This window comes from Aquarana catesbeiana, linkage group LG03, assembly GCF_042186555.1.
Source record: "Aquarana catesbeiana isolate 2022-GZ linkage group LG03, ASM4218655v1, whole genome shotgun sequence".
Classification (NCBI taxonomy): domain Eukaryota; kingdom Metazoa; phylum Chordata; class Amphibia; order Anura; family Ranidae; genus Aquarana; species Aquarana catesbeiana.
In genome coordinates, this window is record NC_133326.1 from 672992730 (window position 1) to 673011661 (window position 18932).

The 18932-nt window shown below is 42.1% G+C and overlaps 1 protein-coding gene across 1 annotated transcript in view; it reads right to left on the reverse strand.

The window, feature by feature from the left end:
* Positions 1–18932, reverse strand: part of TRAPPC14 (trafficking protein particle complex subunit 14) — a 50502-nt gene that overhangs the window by 14295 nt on the left and 17275 nt on the right. Inside the window, exons 3-6 of the mRNA XM_073622874.1 lie at positions 18567–18696; positions 12020–12106; positions 11809–11929; positions 5150–5297 (exon numbers count right to left, since the gene is read on the reverse strand). Coding sequence (XP_073478975.1) covers positions 5150–5297; positions 11809–11929; positions 12020–12106; positions 18567–18696 — 486 coding nt within the window. The remainder of the gene's footprint in view (positions 1–5149; positions 5298–11808; positions 11930–12019; positions 12107–18566; positions 18697–18932) is intronic.

Here is an 18932-nt window from a genome sequence, read left to right on the forward strand (position 1 = left end):
CAGGAAGCTGTGCATGGGACGTACTTGGACATTCCAACATGACAATGATCCAAAACACAAGGCCAAGTTGACCTGTCATTGGCTACAGCAGAATAAAGTGAAGGTTCTGGAGTGGCCATCTCAGTCTCCTGACCTCAATATCATTGAACCACTCTGGGGAGATCTCAAACATGCAGTTCATGCAAGACAGCCCAAGAATTTACAGGAACTGGAGACTTTTTGCCAAGAGGAATGGGCAGCTTTACCATCTGAGAAGATAAAGAGCCTTATCCACAAATACCACAAAAGACTTTAAGACTTTAATTGATGTTAAAGGGGGCAATACACGGTATTAAGAACTGGGGTATGTAAACTTTTGATCAGGGTCATTTGGGTAGTTTCTGTTGCTATTATAATTTAAAAAGAGTAAACACAATTGATTGATAATAAATGGCTTCAGCCAAACACTAACCATGATTGAAAGAAAAGTTTTTGTGTTATCATTCATTTTCTCTGAAAAATGGCCAAGAAATCCTAAATTCTGCCAGGGTATGTAAACTTATGAGCACAACTATCTCTCTCTCTATTTTATATATATATAAATAAATAAAAGAGATCAATAGATCCAGATACTGTAGGGAAGTAAAGGCGCAAAATTGCTGGGCATTCCTATGTACCCATTATGTAGATGGCAGGAGGTGATAATTGATAAAGTCCATCAAAAGTCTATGTGGGGAAAAAGGGGGGGACTAAATAAAACGTTCAAACAAGTATTTCGAAGTCCACACTAATGGCTGCCTTCCTGGAAGAGCTGAACCTAAGCCCCAATAATCTGCAAAAGAACACAAGGAGAGGAGGCGCCTCTAAGTGCAGTATTAAACCAATTTTAATAAAAACTCTGTGCAAAACACTCACATTTTGTAGATTAACATTAAGCATGTAATGTAACTAGAAGTCCAGGAGGAGAGGGGTCCGTCAGGTCTGTCACTAACTGGCGCTGAGTCCTGCTGTGCGTGCGGCTGTGCCCGAACACCGCTAAAGCCGGCCGCGGTGATGAGATTCCAAAGCGAGGCCTGAGACGCTGATGGAAAGCAGGCGCGGAGCTGTGACGTCACTGGGATGCGACGCGTTTCGTGAGCGTGCAGGCTACGATAGCACGGTAGCCGCGCTCCTTCATCAAAGCTGCAGAGGGATCGTGGGAGTGGTTTAAGAAGAGAATGGGGGCGGGGACTGGAGAGAAAAGGGGAAGAAGGAAGAGCGGATTGACAGGAACACAGTGAGGGGGAGGGAAAAGGACAAAGGATGATGGCTGTGTATCTGGTTTATCCAAAGAATGACAGGGTGTAAATCAATATGTGGGGGAATATATGTGTAAATAGAATAAAGGTGGATATGAAGATTTAATTTAGAAATAAACATGAAAGTGAAAGTAAAAGTGAAAATAAAAATAAATATAAAAAAAAATAAAATATAAAAATAATAATAATAATAAATAAAAATAAAAATAAAAATAATAATAATAATAGTAAAAATAAAAATAATAATAATAATAAAAATAAATAAAAATAATAAAAATAAATAAAAGTAAAAATATGCTCAAAGTGATGATGATAATAATAAATGCTAATAAGGATAAATAGAGTTAAATAAAAATGTTGTTGTATCATGAGATGATAGTTTGAGTAAAATGAACATTAAGATTAACATTAAGGTTAAGATTATTAATAAATCTGTATACATGTACGAATATGTGCATACATGTGCACAGGTATGTATTTTGTCAGGTGCATGCGCACGCATAAGGGGCCCACTGCTAAGTGGCCTCCATGCATGCGCCGCTCATAACAACATAAAGGGAAGAAAAGGGGCCTATTCAAGAAATGGGGGGGGGGGAGGGAGGGGGGGGGGGGAGCCCATGTATGTAGAGAGGTACACGGGTTCTATAGAATTCATTTTCTAAAAAGACAGTCAAAACACAAAAAAACAACAAAAAAACAAAAACAAAAAACAAAAACAAAAACAAAAACAAAAACAAAAGCAAAAACGGGGAACCCATCAGGCCTTCGGAGGTCAGTGTATGATTATCGTTAAAACAGCTTACTCATTTGGTTATAGATGGTAAACAGATATAAAATAAATAGATAAAAGAGTACATTGAGGTATAATATTGTGTTTACAGAATAGTTGCAATCTCAATGCTTTCGTTGATTCCTCCCGGCGAGAGTACATCTAAGGTATAGATCCAAAAAGTCTCACGTGCACAGAGCTTTTTGAATCTTTCAGCCGCCGGGAGAGACCTCGGAATTTGTTCAATTACCCACACTTTCAGGCCCTCAGTAGAACCTTGGTGGGCTAAGGAGAAATGTCTTGGGACACTATGAGGATCTGTTCCACCTTCTATGAGCCTTCTGTGTTCCCCAAACCTTCGTCTCAGGGCTCTAATTGTCCGGCCCACATACATTAGGCCACACGGACACATTAGGCCATAAACGACGAAGTCGGATGAACAGTTATAGAATTCCTTTAGCACAAAGGTCTTACCCTTAGTGGTAAAGGACTTCTGTCCATGCTGAATGAATTTGCAGGTTTTGCACAAGGCCTTACGGCACTGGTACATGCCTACTAGGGGGATCAGTGTAGGTACAGACGATGCTGTTGGAATGGATCTGAACTTGCTGGGTGCAATCTTACTTCTAAGGTTGGGAGCCCTGCGATAGATCACCTTGGGGCTCCCAATTCGCCCCAAGGTGATCTATCGCAGGGCTCCCAACCTTAGAAGTAAGATTGCACCCAGCAAGTTCAGATCCATTCCAACAGCATCGTCTGTACCTACACTGATCCCCCTAGTAGGCATGTACCAGTGCCGTAAGGCCTTGTGCAAAACCTGCAAATTCATTCAGCATGGACAGAAGTCCTTTACCACTAAGGGTAAGACCTTTGTGCTAAAGGAATTCTATAACTGTTCATCCGACTTCGTCGTTTATGGCCTAATGTGTCCGTGTGGCCTAATGTATGTGGGCCGGACAATTAGAGCCCTGAGACGAAGGTTTGGGGAACACAGAAGGCTCATAGAAGGTGGAACAGATCCTCATAGTGTCCCAAGACATTTCTCCTTAGCCCACCAAGGTTCTACTGAGGGCCTGAAAGTGTGGGTAATTGAACAAATTCCGAGGTCTCTCCCGGCGGCTGAAAGATTCAAAAAGCTCTGTGCACGTGAGACTTTTTGGATCTATACCTTAGATGTACTCTCGCCGGGAGGAATCAACGAAAGCATTGAGATTGCAACTATTCTGTAAACACAATATTATACCTCAATGTACTCTTTTATCTATTTATTTTATATCTGTTTACCATCTATAACCAAATGAGTAAGCTGTTTTAACGATAATCATACACTGACCTCCGAAGGCCTGATGGGTTCCCCGTTTTTGCTTTTGTTTTTGTTTTTTGTTTTTTGTTTTTGTTTTTTTGTTGTTTTTTTGTGTTTTGACTGTCTTTTTAGAAAATGAATTCTATAGAACCCGTGTACCTCTCTACATACATGGGCTCCCCCCCCCCCCCTTTTCTTGAATAGGCCCCTTTTCTTCCCTTTATGTTGTTATGAGCGGCGCATGCATGGAGGCCACTTAGCAGTGGGCCCCTTATGCGTGCGCATGCACCTGACAAAATACATACCTGTGCACATGTATGCACATATTCGTACATGTATACAGATTTATTAATAATCTTAACCTTAATGTTAATCTTAATGTTCATTTTACTCAAACTATCATCTCATGATACAACAACATTTTTATTTAACTCTATTTATCCTTATTAGCATTTATTATTATCATCATCACTTTGAGCATATTTTTACTTTTATTTATTTTTATTATTTTTATTTATTTTTATTATTATTATTATTTTTATTTTTACTATTATTATTATTTTTATTTTTATTATTATTTTTATTTATTATTATTATTATTTTTATATTTTATTTTTTTTTATATTTATTTTTATTTTCACTTTTACTTTCTAATTTAAATCTTCATATCCACCTTTATTCTATTTACACATATATTCCCCCACATATTGATTTACACCCTGTCATTCTTTGGATAAACCAGATACACAGCCATCATCCTTTGTCCTTTTCCCTCCCCCTCACTGTGTTCCTGTCAATCCGCTCTTCCTTCTTCCCCTTTTCTCTCCAGTCCCCGCCCCCATTCTCTTCTTAAACCACTCCCACGATCCCTCTGCAGCTTTGATGAAGGAGCGCGGCTACCGTGCTATCGTAGCCTGCACGCTCACGAAACGCGTCGCATCCCAGTGACGTCACAGCTCCGCGCCTGCTTTCCATCAGCGTCTCAGGCCTCGCTTTGGAATCTCATCACCGCGGCCGGCTTTAGCGGTGTTCGGGCACAGCCGCACGCACAGCAGGACTCAGCGCCAGTTAGTGACAGACCTGACGGACTCCTCTCCTCCTGGACTTCTAGTTACATTACATGCTTAATGTTAATCTACAAAATGTGAGTGTTTTGCACAGAGTTTTTATTAAAATTGGTTTAATACTGCACTTAGAGGCGCCTCCTCTCCTTGTGTTCTTTTGCAGATCCAGATACTGCCATCATGTCAGAACTTAATTAAATTGGAGTTTCTGAAATAAAAAAACGACAAATTTAAAGGGTTACTTCACCTTTTTATAAGAAATTTGAAAGGTGAGCTAACACTCCACAACCTCTGCACCCAGTTTCCCACTGTACTTTCCTCTGTAGGTGATGAGTTGTCAGTGCCCACACAGCCGGCATAGCGGTCCAGGGATTTGAAATCCCTGCTCTTCTCCCTAATCTTTATGCAGGGCTTCAGGAACAGATCAGAGCGATTCTCTTTGCTGGCACTGACCAATCAGAATCGTTGTGATCCATCACGGAAGCCCTGCAGAAAGAAGAGCAGGGATTTCAAATGCCTTGACTGCTACACAAGTAGTGTGGGCACTGACAGCTCCTCACCCATGGAGGTAAATACTGCAGGGATAAGTAGGGAGGGTGTAGGGTGTTAGCTCACCTTGTAATTTTTTTTCTGAAAAAGGTGAACTTGCACTTTAACTTCCTCCTACTCCATAAAAACTAACAAAACTAACAAATGAATAAATGCATTTAAATGCCTGTTGTATTTTCCGTCTCACCTCTTTGGCATCCTCAGGGGGGCGCTCTCTTGCCTGCAGCTGGAACAGGAAGTTGTGCTCCTCCAGGGAGCAGAGCATACTGGGTAACTGGGAAGAACAGCTGTGCAGTCGCAGGAATGAGGCCATACTGACGTCTCCTGACTGGTGACTGTGGACAGAGGACAGTCATGTAAAGTGTATGTTACCCACCCAAAAAATACCATTCTGTATATATTTATTTGTGTGTATATTCATAAAGCTGTCAATCTTCTGTAGCTGATCCTGCCAGTTCTTCTTGGTTTTGGTTTTAATATGACCACGCCAAGCATGGAAGCAGATCTGTGAAGGCGTGGTCAGTTTGCTTCCCTGGGATTGCTAGTAGAATTTACAGGATGAAGCATGGTGTGCCAGATACTCCCGTTGTCAGTTTGCCGTCACTCTGCTATGCCCAGTATTATCAGTCTACTGGACGCCATACAGGAGTCCTGTACACACCAAGGCTGCATTCACACCTGAGCATCACCTTTTTGAGAGTTTTTGTCAGGCGTTCTTTTGTATGTAAGTTTTTGAGCATTTTTTAATTTTTTTTTTATTAGCCAATACAGAAAAATATAATCCGTTGCATCATTTGTTGCTGTTTTTCAGCCTTCTCATCAGTGGCGTCGCTAGGGGGTGGCTTTTGGGGCTATAGCCCCAAATCTGGGGCCCATAGCCCTGAGTCTCTGCAGGGGACCCCAAGGGGAGGGGGGGTCTCTGGGGACCCTGATTTTAAGGGGGAGGATCTCTGGGGACCCTAATTTAAGGGGGAGGCTTTCTGGGGACCCTGATGTAAGTGGGGGGCTTTCTGGGGACCCTGATGTAAGTGGGGGGCTCTCTGGGGACCCGGATGTAAGTGGGGGGCTCTCTGGGGACCCGGATGTAAGTGGGGGGGTCTCCGGGGACCCTGATGTAAGTAGGGGGGGCTTTCTGGGGATATATACACACACATGTATATTACAGTATATACATGTGTATGCCCGCCCAAGCGTAGGACTTTCTTTACTACGCTGCTATGGGCTCTAGCCCCAGACCTTTTGTCGACCTAGCAACACCCCTGCTTCTCATCCACTTTTATTTTTTTTTACATTTTATGTAAAGTGTAAAGGTTATTATTAGGGGTTAATTTATTTAATATTATTTATGTATTTACTTATTTATTTAGTTAGGTTATGATTAGGTTTAGGGGTTATTATTCGTGTTCGGGTTTAGGATTAGAGGTTAATAGACTTAGGGCAGTGATGGTGAACCTTGGCACCCCAGATGTTTTGAAACTACATTTCCCATGATGCTCAACTACACTGCAGAGTGCATGAGCATCATGGGAAATGTAGTTTCAAAACATCTGGGGTGCCAAGGTTCGCCATCACTGAGTTAGGGGATGGGATAAGGTTTTATTTTACTTATTTATTTTTAGAATTATTTATTTTTATTTAGTTTAAATATTTTATTAAATGTTTGTGATTATTTATGTATTTTATTTCTTTTTTGATTTATTGTATTTTTTTTTTTATTTTATTTATTGCATTTGAGCAGAAAAACGCTCAAAAACGCATGACAAAACTCACGAAAACCCTTGAAACCAGCTGAATCAAGCGTTTCCATGCATTTCTATGGAACAAAAAACAAAAAATGCTTCAAAAACACACCAATCTGCCCGCTGCAAGCTACAAAAAAAGCTCCAGAACTTTGAGCTTCAGGCGACTTGTAGTGGAGGTGTGAACCATCTCCATAGAGAATATTATTATTATTATTATACAGGATTTATATACCACCGACAGTTTACATAGCGCTTTACAACATTAGGGCAGACAGAACAATTACAATACAGGAGGAATCAGAGAGCCCTGCTCTTTAAAGCTTACAATCTAGGAGGGAGGGTCAAGTTATACAAAAAGGTATTAGCTGTGGGGGATGAGCTAATGGAGAATAACTGATTTTTTTTTTTTTCTCCTCTGACGTTTTGGAGCTTCGAGCTACAAAACGCTGAGATGTGAATGGGGCCCAACAGTCAGCCTGTGATTACACAGGCGTACGCACCACTCTACATACAGCTGTAAGCCCCCCCCGGTCACACCGATGTGACTTGTCATGCGGTTTGACAAATCGCACACTAAAGTCTGCATTGGAAGCAGTCAAATCAGTTTGACTCAGACTCCAATTTTAAAAGTAGTTCCTGCACTACTTTTTGCAAGTTCAGGTGCGACTTGCATAGACATCTGTGCATCAAGTCACACAGATGTCTTCCAAGTCACACCTGAACACTGAAATGCTACTTTTGAATTTGAATTAGTACAAAGGATGTCAATCCCTTTATCCTCACCCACAGCCTGAGGAAGCCTCTAACTCATGGAGCTCAAGATATGTGATGTTAGTGCGAGGGGCTGAGCGTGGATTTGAGTATCCGCACACAGCCCCCAGAGCTAGGAGAAGAGGATAGGACACAGTGGTTCCCTTAAAGATTATTGTAAAGTCTTAAATACTGTGTAGTGGGTTTGCACAGAGCAGCCCCGATCCTCCTCTTCTCGGGTCCCTCTTCTGTGATCCTGGCCCCTCCCTCCTGTTCAGTGCCCCCACAGCAGACGGCTTGCTATGGGGGCACCTGAGCCAAGTCACAGCTCCCTGTGTCCATTCAGACATGGAGCCCTGACCTAGCCCCGCGCCCTCTCTCTCCCTTGATTGGCTAGCTGACTTTGACAGCAGTGACAGCCAAGGGAGAATCTTGAACTGTTGACACTCCTGGACATCGCTGCACAGAGAGTGACCTCAGGTAAGTGTTAGGGGGGCTGAGGGGGGCTCCTGCACGCAGAAGGCACGCACGGGAGCCGCCGGTCATGGCACTCACTCGTGAAAAAAACGGCAGGGGGGGCGTTTTTTCACAGCGCATGTGCCAATGACATCATCAGCACAGTATACAGTAAATTTCTCCTAAACGGCGCACGTTTAGGAGATATTTATAGTAATAAGCCTTTTTCTAGGCTTACTTATAGATACAACTTGCAAAGGGAAGTTTACAACTTCTTTAAGATAAAAACCTTATGCCTTTACAACCACTTTAACCAATGAGAAAATGAAGCTAAAAAAAGGAACTGATACATGTATGTTAGATGTTCAGATAAACAGCATGCTTAAAGCACAACTACGCTGCATCTGAGCACCACAAACTAAAAACAGTATTTACTTTTAGTATTCAAAGCAAACTTCCCCCCATCCATCCAGGTCTCCATGCTTTATTTTGCTGAGAAATCATTTTGAAAAACACCCCCCTAGCATTTCTGTATATGTTTAACTTTTTTTTTAAATAAATGCACATCTTTTTGCAGGTAAAAGATACATTTTTTTTTAAATTATTAGGAGCCTGGAAAGCATAGCACCCATGATCAGCAGTTCGCGGGTGCAATGTAGGACTCCTGCAGACTTGTCAGTGTGTCTGTCTGTTCATACCTCATACAGGCAGATGCACACTGACAAGAAGAGACAATGAACTACCAGAGTGCTCTATAGCATCATGGTAGTTCAATGAGAACTAAGACAACAGCCGCAACCTCTGAATAAGTGGAATGGCTGGGCTGAGCCCTGCATGGCTGCGTTTTCTTAAAAATAGTGACAGCGAGTGGGGGTGGAGGGGGGGGGGGGGAGAAGATCCCTGCCTTGCAGTCACTAGATGCTGTGAAGGCATCAGCTGCAGGAGTGAGAACATGTTACATATTTCACCCTAAAAACGAGTGAAACATGCAACATGTTCCCAAAGGTGAACTTATCTTTTAAAACAAGTAAATATGATACACTTTCCTGTTTATTAACCACTTCCCGACCGCCTGCCGTACATATACTGCGGCAAGGCGGCTTTATTACGTGAAATAATAAAAAGTAAAAAAATAAAAAATATAGGTACGTGATTTTGCTAATGGCCACTGGGGGGCACACACGTGCGCCGCCGGAGCCGCGATTGGCTACCTCTGTGGCCAATCAGCGCGCAATCAGAGGGCCTGGCGGACACGATGTCCGCTGGCCATCCGCGATCGCTCCCTGCAGAGACAGAACGGCGGTCTGCTGATGTAAACAAGCAGACCGCCGTGCTGTCAGGCATGGACACTCTGATCTAGTTTTCCAGGAACATGGATCAGTGTCCATGCAGTGAGCCCATCCCCCCCACACAGTTAGAAACACACTGAGGGAACACAGTTAACCCTTTGCTCGCCCCGATGTTAACCTCTTCCCTGCCAGTGTCAATTTATACAGCGTCAATGCCTATTTTTAGTACTGATCACTGTAATGATGTCACCGGTTCCCAAAAAGCTAGGTGCCTGATCTGTCCGCCACAATGTCGCAGTCCCGCTAAAAATCGCTGATCACCTCCATTACTAGTAATAAATAAATAAAAAATTCCATAAATATATCCCCTATTTTGTAGAAGCTATAACTTTTGCGCAAACCAATCAATATACGCTTATTAGGATTTTTTTTTACCAAAAATATGCAGCAAAATACATATTGCCCTAAATTGAGGAAGATTTTTTTTTTTTTTTTTTTTTTTAGGATGTGTTAAAGCAGAAAGTAAAAAAAAAATTTTTTTTTTTTTTTAAATTGTCGTTACTTTTTTTGTTTAACAGCGCAAAAAATAAAAAAAAACGCAGAGGTGATCAAATACCTCCAAAAGAAAGCTCTATTTCTGGGGAAAAAAAAACATCAATTTTGTTTGGGTACAACGTCGCATGACCGCGCAATCGTCAGTTACAGCGACCACGTATCGCAAAAAATGGCCTAGTCATTAAGGGGGGGTAATACCTTCGGGGGCTGAAAGGGGGTTAATGCTAGCAGCGTAAGGATTAAAACTTGTCAATGTGGATTGAGAGAATGAAGTTCCTCTTTAACCAGTGGGCGAGCATTGTTATGATGTGGATAGCATGTGTTTGGTTTATAGATACTTCGGATCTTCTGTTTACATTCTTTCTCAAGGAGTCATGTACAACCCACTGAATTCTTCATGCATTCCCATGCACCAAACCGGGGCTGGCTTGTATTTCAAAAGAACTTTACCTAACAAAGTGCCTGAAAATAAGAAAAAAAAACCAACAGCCCGCATTGCACTGAATCACCCTGCACTAGAAGGAGGACAAGGAGTGAAAGAACAAGAGAATTCCTTTTAGTTGTGGAGAAGGACAGACAGTTCTGAGCTCCGTCACTGTGGAAAATAATAATAATAATCTGTTCGCTGCTGGGTGACCACATGTTTCTGAAATATTCAGATTTAACATTTTTGTTTATAAGAGTTATTTCATCCAAAACCAATCATAGATGCTGGTTGTAGTAATGGTTCAAGACAGTTATGGAGGAAAACCTGTCACACTCAGGACTTTAACCACTTGCTTACCGGGCACTTAAACCCCCCTCCTGCCCAGACCAATTTTCAGTGCTGTCGCACTCTGAATGACAATTGCGCGGTCATACAACACTGTACCCAAATGAAATTTTTATCATTTGTTTTCACACAAATAGAGCTTTATTTTGGTGGTATTTAATCACAGCTGGGATTTTTATTTTTTGCTAAACAAAAAAAGAATTTTGAAAAAAAAAAAAAATCATGTTTCATAGTTTGTTATAAAATTTTGCAAACAGGTAACTTTTCTCCTTTATTGATATGCGCTGATGAGGTGGCACTGATAGGTGGCACAGGTGGGCACTGAGGATCTGCAGCAGCTCGCCATGATCAGGACTGATGTCCCTCTAACGGCTGCAGGTGATCGGCTTTTTTTTTCTCCTCACGCTGTCAGCACGAGGAGAAAAAATAGCCGATTGCCGTCTCTGTTTACATCACATCACAAGGAATGTAAACATCCTTGGGACAGAAATAGGGACGTGACAGGTACTCTTAATGGAGGGATCTGGGGTCAATAAGACCCCAAATCCCTCCTTTGCACTTGAAAACATTCAAACCACCAAGATCTGCGTTTTTGAATACTCTCAATCGCTTTGAGGGTTCTATAAAGGCTTTAAAAAAAAAAAAAAAAAAAATGCTCAAAGATTTGGAAATAATTCCTGTACATTCTAATTGTACAATGTCCTCTAAGAAAAGAGTATCCTGTTTTTTGGGGTTTTTTTTTGTTTTTTTTATTTTCCTGGCTTAGAATTTTTTTTTTTTCACAAAGTGGATTTTCAACTAATTTCACCTTATTCACTAAAATAAGTGAACATTCACTTTACAGCTGGCTATAGATGGATCGAACTTCATCCAGTTCAGCAGGGACAGGCTGAATTTCGAGCCATATATGTGGCTACTCCTGATCAGCAGAAACTGATTTAATGAATGACTTATGGGCTTGTTGGAAATTCTTTTCTTGATCAGCGTCTTAGGCTGCTGATCAACGTACTCTGACAGCGGAGAGTCCCACCTGTCAGGATACAATGTCTTTGTGGGGAGGATCCCTCTATCCACCACGATTGTGTGGATGGGGAATGCATTTGTTTTTTTTTTTTGTCATTTGATCCATCTATGTCCAGCTTAAAAGCCAACACACTCTTCTCCTCCTCTAGTAAATCTGGGTCAGGATTCAGATTTTTGTGCAAGTCCATTCTTTACTGATTCTCCTTTAACATACTGCAGTGTGGATTGTACGGTGTACAAACATGAACTTCTCACTTACCAGACATTGTCCACCAGCAGTACGGAACCATCCGGCATGACAGGAAGGTAACTGGCGTTGAAATTGGGGAGTATCCGTACATCCCGAATACAGAGGTCGTCCTGAGAGGAAGTGTTGAGCACTGAGAGGGGAAGAAAGATGGAGGGAGGGTGAGGGCAGCTGTATCCCCCCTACTTCTTTGTTCACTGTGCCCTCTTCTCCCAGATCTCACCTTTCAGAGCTGTAAGATGTTTCCCGGACACGTTGAACTGTCGGCACCTGAGGGTGGGAGGTGGGAGCACGGTGAGGAGGGTACTCACTGCCAGAGAGAAGAGAAGTCACTCAGAGAGGGGACAGAGCAACTACTGGTTATCAAAGGGAAAGAGATTAGTGGCAGAGCTAAAGGAAAACTATAACATATCTTAGGTATGCAGATAAACGTTATCCATATGAAGTAGTGGGGAAAATTATTATTTGATCCCCTGCAGATTTTGTAAGTTTGCCCACTTACAAAGAAATGAAGAGTCTATAATGTTTTATCACGGGTGTATTTTAAATGAGAGAGACAGAATATCAACCAAAAATCTAGAAAAAAAAAAACACGATACAAATGTTTTGAGTTGCAGTTCAAAGAGTAAAATAAGTATTTGATCCCCAAACAAAAAACATGACTTGGTACAGAAACCCTTTCTGGCAAGCACAGAGGTCAGACGTTTCTTGTAGTTGGTGACCAGGTTTGCACACATCTCAGGAGGGATTTTGGTCCACTCTTCTTTACAGATCTTCTCTAAATCCTTAAGGTTTCTTGGCTGTCGCTTGGAAACTCGAAGTTTCAGCTCCCTCCATAAATTTTCTATAGGATTAAGGTCTGGAGACTGGCTAGACCTCTCCATGACCTTAATGTGCTTCTTCTTGAGCCACTCCTTTGTTGCCTTGGCGGTATGTTTTGGGTCACTGTCATGCTGGAAGACACATCCATGACCCATCTTCAGTGTTCTGGCTGAGAGAAGAAGGTTCTCATCCAAGATTTTACAACACATGGCCACGTCTATTGGCCCCTCAATGTGGCAAAGCTGGCCCGGAACTTTAGCAAAGAAACAGCCCCAAAGCCTCATGTTTCTACCTCCGTGTTGGACTGTAGGGATGGTGTTTCTTAGGGTCATAGTCAGCATTTTTCTTCCTCCAAACACAGCGAGTCCAGTTAATGCCAAAGAGTTTAATTTTGGTCTCATCTGACCACAGCACTTTCTTACAATCCTTCTCTGAATCATTTAGATGTTCATTGGCAAACTTCAGACGGGCCTGTACATGTGCCTTCTTGAGGGGGACCTTGCGGGTGCTGCAGAATTTCAATCCATGGCGGCGTATTATGTTACCAATGGTTTGCTTGGTGACTGTGGTCCCAACTGCCTTGAAATCATCCACAAGCTCCTCCCGTGTAGTTCTGCGCTGATCCATCACTATTCTCATGATCATCCTTACCCCATGATGCAAAATGCTGCATGGAGCTCCACACTGAGGGGGATTGATGGTTATTTTGTATTTATTCCATTTGCAAATAACCACTCCAACAGTTGTTTCCTTCTCACCAAGCTTCTTGCTGACGGTCTTAGCCCATTCCAGCCTTGTGCAGGTCTACAATCTTGTCCCTGACATCCTTTGACAGCTCTCTGGTCTTGCCCACGATGGTGAGGTTTGAATGGAAGAAAGATTCTGTTGACAGGTGTCTTTTATACACATAAGGAGTTGTCATTAGGAGCACCTTCTTAAACTGACAGGACTAATCTGTGTACCACATGAGCAGATACTGTAGTCAGTCTGTGGGAGCCAGGATTATTGTTGGTTGGTAGGGGATCAAATACTTATTTTACTCACTGAATTGCAACTCAATTTATAACATTTGTATCATGTGCTATTTTCTGGATTTTTGGTTGATATTCTGTCTCCATCATTTAAAATACACCCATGATAAAAATGATAGACCCTTCATTTCTTTGTAAGTGGGCAAACTTACAAAATCTGCAGGGGCATCAAATAATTAATTTTCCTCACTGTATATCTAAAGTTGATGGATCGACTTCAGTACAACCAACCTGTTGATATACAGATTCAAATGATTCCGGTTCTGGGGGCGTGCCTACATACATCAACAGGAACAAAGCTTCCAGTCGTTGCCTTTGCCAGGATTTTACAAGCCATGCAACAGGAATAATGTAAAGGAAAAAATAAATTCTGGAGTGGAGAGGGAGTTTTGGGAATGCGTTTGAGTAATGCCTGTATTTACACTTCAAGCATTCTGTTTAAAGCCACTTGACCCCCCCCCCCCCCTGGCTTTTTCTGGCACTTTGTTTACATGTAACCATCTGTATTTTTTGCTAGAAAAATTACATAGAAGCCCCAAACATTAAAAAAAATATATATATATATATAAGCTGAGGCCCTAGAGCAGGGATCTGCAATTAGCTGACCTCCAGCTGTTGCAAAACTACAAGTCCCATCATGCCTCTGCCTATCAGAGTCTTGCTCTATGCTATAGAGAATAAATCGGTGGGTTTTGCAATTTATGTCGCACGGCATTTGCACAGCAGTTTTTCAAACGCAATTTGTTTGGAAGCCATACACTTTCATTTTAATGCAAAAAAACACAATGCTTAACCCAATTTTTTGTAAAATTAAAAAAAATGGATGTTACACCGAGTAAATAGATATAAAACACTTTAAAACTGCGCACTCCCCGTGCAACGGTGGCAAATGACATACATTTTACTATCCATAGGCAACACTTTAAATTTACTCAGGAGGTCTGGTGCTAGAATTACTGCCCTCGATCTGGCATTTTCAGCGATACCTCACATGTGTGGGACGATCATTGTTTGCATGTGTGCGGGACCAACGTGTACATTCACATTTGCAAGTGGGACAGGGGCACTTTTTATTTTTATACTGTTGCTTTAATTTTTTTATTACTTTTATTTCTATCACAAGGAATGTAAACATCCTTGTGACAGCAATAGGCATTTGACAGGTATTCTTTATGCAGAGATCTGGGGTCTATAAGACCCCAAATCCCTCCTCTGCCCTTAAATCAAGATCTGTGTTTTAAAGGCTTTTTATTTTTGAAAATGGAGCTGTTGACATCCAGGTAAACCGGAAGTGACGTCAGGTCATTGCTTCCAAGTTACCATAGCTGAGTGACGATTTGGACTTCGTTCAGCTCTCTGTAGAGACCCGAGTAACCAGCCGGTGCTTCCGGCTGGGACGGGAGAGCCAGAGAATCCTGCAGAAGGGAGGGAGAGTTGGGAACGTCCCCTCTCACTGCTTGTGAAAGCAATCCAGCAGCTAGTTAGCCACTAGGATTGCTCTTTTTTGCTTTTACAAGAGAGCCGACCGCCAGTTCTAAAAAAAACAGCTGCAGGCATCATCCCGGTATAACCACTTGAAGTCCAGTGACGTACAGGGACATCGCTGGTTGGCAAGTGTTAATATTAAGAAAGCCCCATCTGTAAGTCCAGGTATTTTCCAAATATACCCCTAAACTTCCTTCTCTCCATGATCATCACCCAACATTACTGCTGGAAATCACAATTCTTGCATTTAAATACTAATAAATGCAATAAAATATAAAAAAAAAAAATAAAATAAAAAAATAAAAATAAAACCCCTTTCATGTAAATATATGAAAAAGTTATATTAAAACTACGGTCATGAAAATCTTATGACTTGAAATGCATACTTATTAAATATATCCCATAGTTTTCCTTTAACACAGAACATACAGTGATCTCTCCCGCATAGACTGACAGGAAATTAAGACGTTAGTAGGTTAGTTTGAAGTAATTGTACCAGCTGTGTTCTCCTTATTGCAGTTTCACTTCTTTAGGGCCTTAAACTGGACACAAGCTATTAAAGCTTCAACTAGTGTGAAAAGAAACCAGAACAAATGACAGGAACCCCATATAAATATGAGGAAAGCAAACATCATGCAGACAGTAACTGCTCGTCCCCTATCCCTAAACATGAATCATTCTGCTCCATCTCACAATGGGGTTGATTTACTAAAGCTGGAGAGTGCAATATCTGGTGCGGCTGTACATGGTAACCAATCGGCTTCCAACTTCAGATTGTTCAATTAACCACTTAAGGACCGAGCCTCTGAGAGTTGGGGTTTACAAGTTTTTTTGCTAGAAAATTACTTAGGAAAAAAATATATAATGTTTGGGGGTTCTAACACCCTAGAGAATAAAATGGCGGTTGTTGAAATACTTTGTCACACCATATATGCGCAGCGGTCTTACAAGCGCACTTTTTTTTGGAAAAAATACACTTTTTTTTTAATTAAAAAAAAAATAAGGCAACAGTAAAGTTAGCCCAATTTTTTTATATATTGTGAAAGATAATGTTACGCAGAGTAAATTGATACCCAACATGTCATGCTTCAAAATTGCTTCCACTCGTCGAATGGCGACAAACATTTACCCTTAAAAATCTCCATAGGCGAAGTTTAAAAAAAATTCTACAGGTTGCATGTTTTCAGTTACAGAGGGGGTGTAGAATGATTGCTCTTGCTCTACCGATCGTAGCGATACCTCACATGTGTGGTTTGAACACCGTTTTCATATGCGGGCGCTACTCACGTATGCGTTCGCTTCTGCACGCGAGCTCGGCGGGACGGAGCGCGTTTAAACAGTTTTTTTCTTATTTATTTTACCTTTTATATTTTTTATTTTTACACTGTTCTTTTATAAAAAAAAAAAAAAATGGGGTCACTTTTATTCCCATTACAAGGAATGTAAACATCCCTTGTAATAGAAAAAAAAGCATGACAGGACCTCTTAAATATGAGATCTGGAGTCAAAAAGACCTCAGATCTCATATTTACACTAAAATATGGGCGGAAGTGACGTTGCTTCCACCCTGCAATGGTATAGAGACGCCCCCTGGCTCCCGCGTCATTGGATTTGATTGACGGCAGCTGGAGCCAATGGCTTCACTGCTATCAATCTATTCAATCAGGACCGAGACACCGCCTAAAGTGGGTGTGCTCATCCCCGGAACGATCGGGCTCAGGTAAGTAAAAGGGGGGGGCTCTGAGGGGCTGGTGCACTACAAGAGGTTTTTCACCTCAATGCATAGAATGCATGAAGATGAAAAACCGCAAGGGTTTACAACCCCTTTAAAGCTTTGACCAAAAAAAAAAAAAAAAAAACCTGGAAGTTGATTGATTTCTCTGCAGAGCTGCACCAGATTTTGCACTCTCCAGTTTTAGTAAATAAACCCCCATGCTGAGCATATGATGAAAAAAAAAATGGGGTCACTTACAGTCAAAATTGCACATGAGTGTGATCAGTAGATACAGAGATAAAGGCAGCTGAATTATGTGCAGATCACGTTTCCTGTAAAATTCGAGCTTGGCCACGTGCCTTCCTTATCCTGAACCTTGTTATTGGCTCTAAAGGCTGAAAGTGTTTTACCTTCATGCATTATATCCAGGGATTTCTTTTAGTGGGAATGCAGTTCTGGCACCTCCAGCACTAAACGTATGTAATGGAAAGGGGTGTGGAGTGTCCTAGAGGGTCTATTGATGCTGGCTGCTGGGGGATCTGCTGTCACTGGTGAGGACCTGTTTTTGGGTGAAGGTCTAGTGTTGCTGGTGGGGGATCTAGTGGAGTGTTATGTTGCTGGTAGGGATCAACTGTTGAGGGAGAGGACTATTGATGCTGGCTGCTGGAGGGTCTATTGATGCTGGCTGCTGGGAGATCCCTTACTGCTGCTGGAGGGTCTAATGTTGCTGGGGTTGATCTCCTTGTTGCTGGGGGTGGTGTTTTGTTGTGGGTGGTCCATTGTTGCTGGGGGGGGGGGGGTGTGTATTGTTGTGTGGGGCCTGTTATTGCTGCGGGGACCTATTGTTGCTGGGGTGGGGTCCATTGTTGTGTGGGGGATGTTTTTCTGCTGGGGGGGGGGGGGGGAACTATTGTTGCTGGTGGAAGAGGATCTATTTTACTTTGCTTTTCTTGTAACATTAACAGATTCAATACAAATTATATACTTGATTCTGTAGTCTCCAAAAGGGACAGTGGAGGTGGGTAGGAGTGGAACCATTGGAGGGTGCTTAGAGACAAGGGGTGACTCAAAAAGGGGGGGGGGGGGGGGCATGAAGGTAAAAACCTTAAGTATTTACCTGGGGCAAATCTTGTTCCAGCAATGTGCACAAGAGCAGCTGCTCTCCCAGCTCTCTGCCTCCTCATTGGCTCCCATTGCTGTCAATCACAGCCAATAAGGAGGTAGGGGGGCGGGGCCAAGCCCCGTTCTGTGTGTCTCAGACACACAAAGCAGGGCCCGAGAGCGAGCACGCACGGGTGCCCCCAAAGCACCCAGCAGGGGGAGGAGCCTGGAATGCCAGCAGGGGGCCCAAGAAGAGCAGGATCGGGGCTGTTCATTGTACAGAGCAGGTAAGTATAATATGTTTATTTTTTATTTACATTTAATATCACCTTAAAGCTGAACTTTAATTCCATACCTTTTTACTGGCTACACCCTCGGAACTCAAAGGAAGGGGAAATGCTTACTGACAGCAATTCAGGATTTGCTATAAATCCAGCTGTCCAATTCTCTGGATCTGCTAATCGTTTTGATATGCCATTTTCATGAACAATATGCATTTTTCATAATATGCTCATTTGGATTTGTCCATTTATGTGCAGTGTTTATTTTGACAGGTCAATTTGTGACAGGTTTAATTCTCCTATATAAAGATTCTGTAGGCGGGTTCTTAAGGTCACCTTGAGCCTTGAACGTGGCCTGTTCTTCTCGGAAAATTTGACCTGGGTTAGAATTGAGCAGCAGGGAGCGATACCCGAATGCTTTCACCCGTGGCTGTTCTGTGTCCCGCTTCCAGACTGTCACTACAATCTGAAAGAAAGAGAGAAAAATTATAACCACCTCCAATGTTGTCAACCAGCTGGTGACATAACAATTTTCAACTCAGCCAATCAGAGAAAGCTTTGTATACATTCACAGAATACAAAGCTGCCTATGAATGGCTGTGCGTTGCTGAGGCCAATTCTGTTTTGTTCTCCATCTCACAGCCGAAGACCCAGCACTGTGTGCTGTAGGTAGCTGAAGCTACCCGTCTTGTGACCAGAACA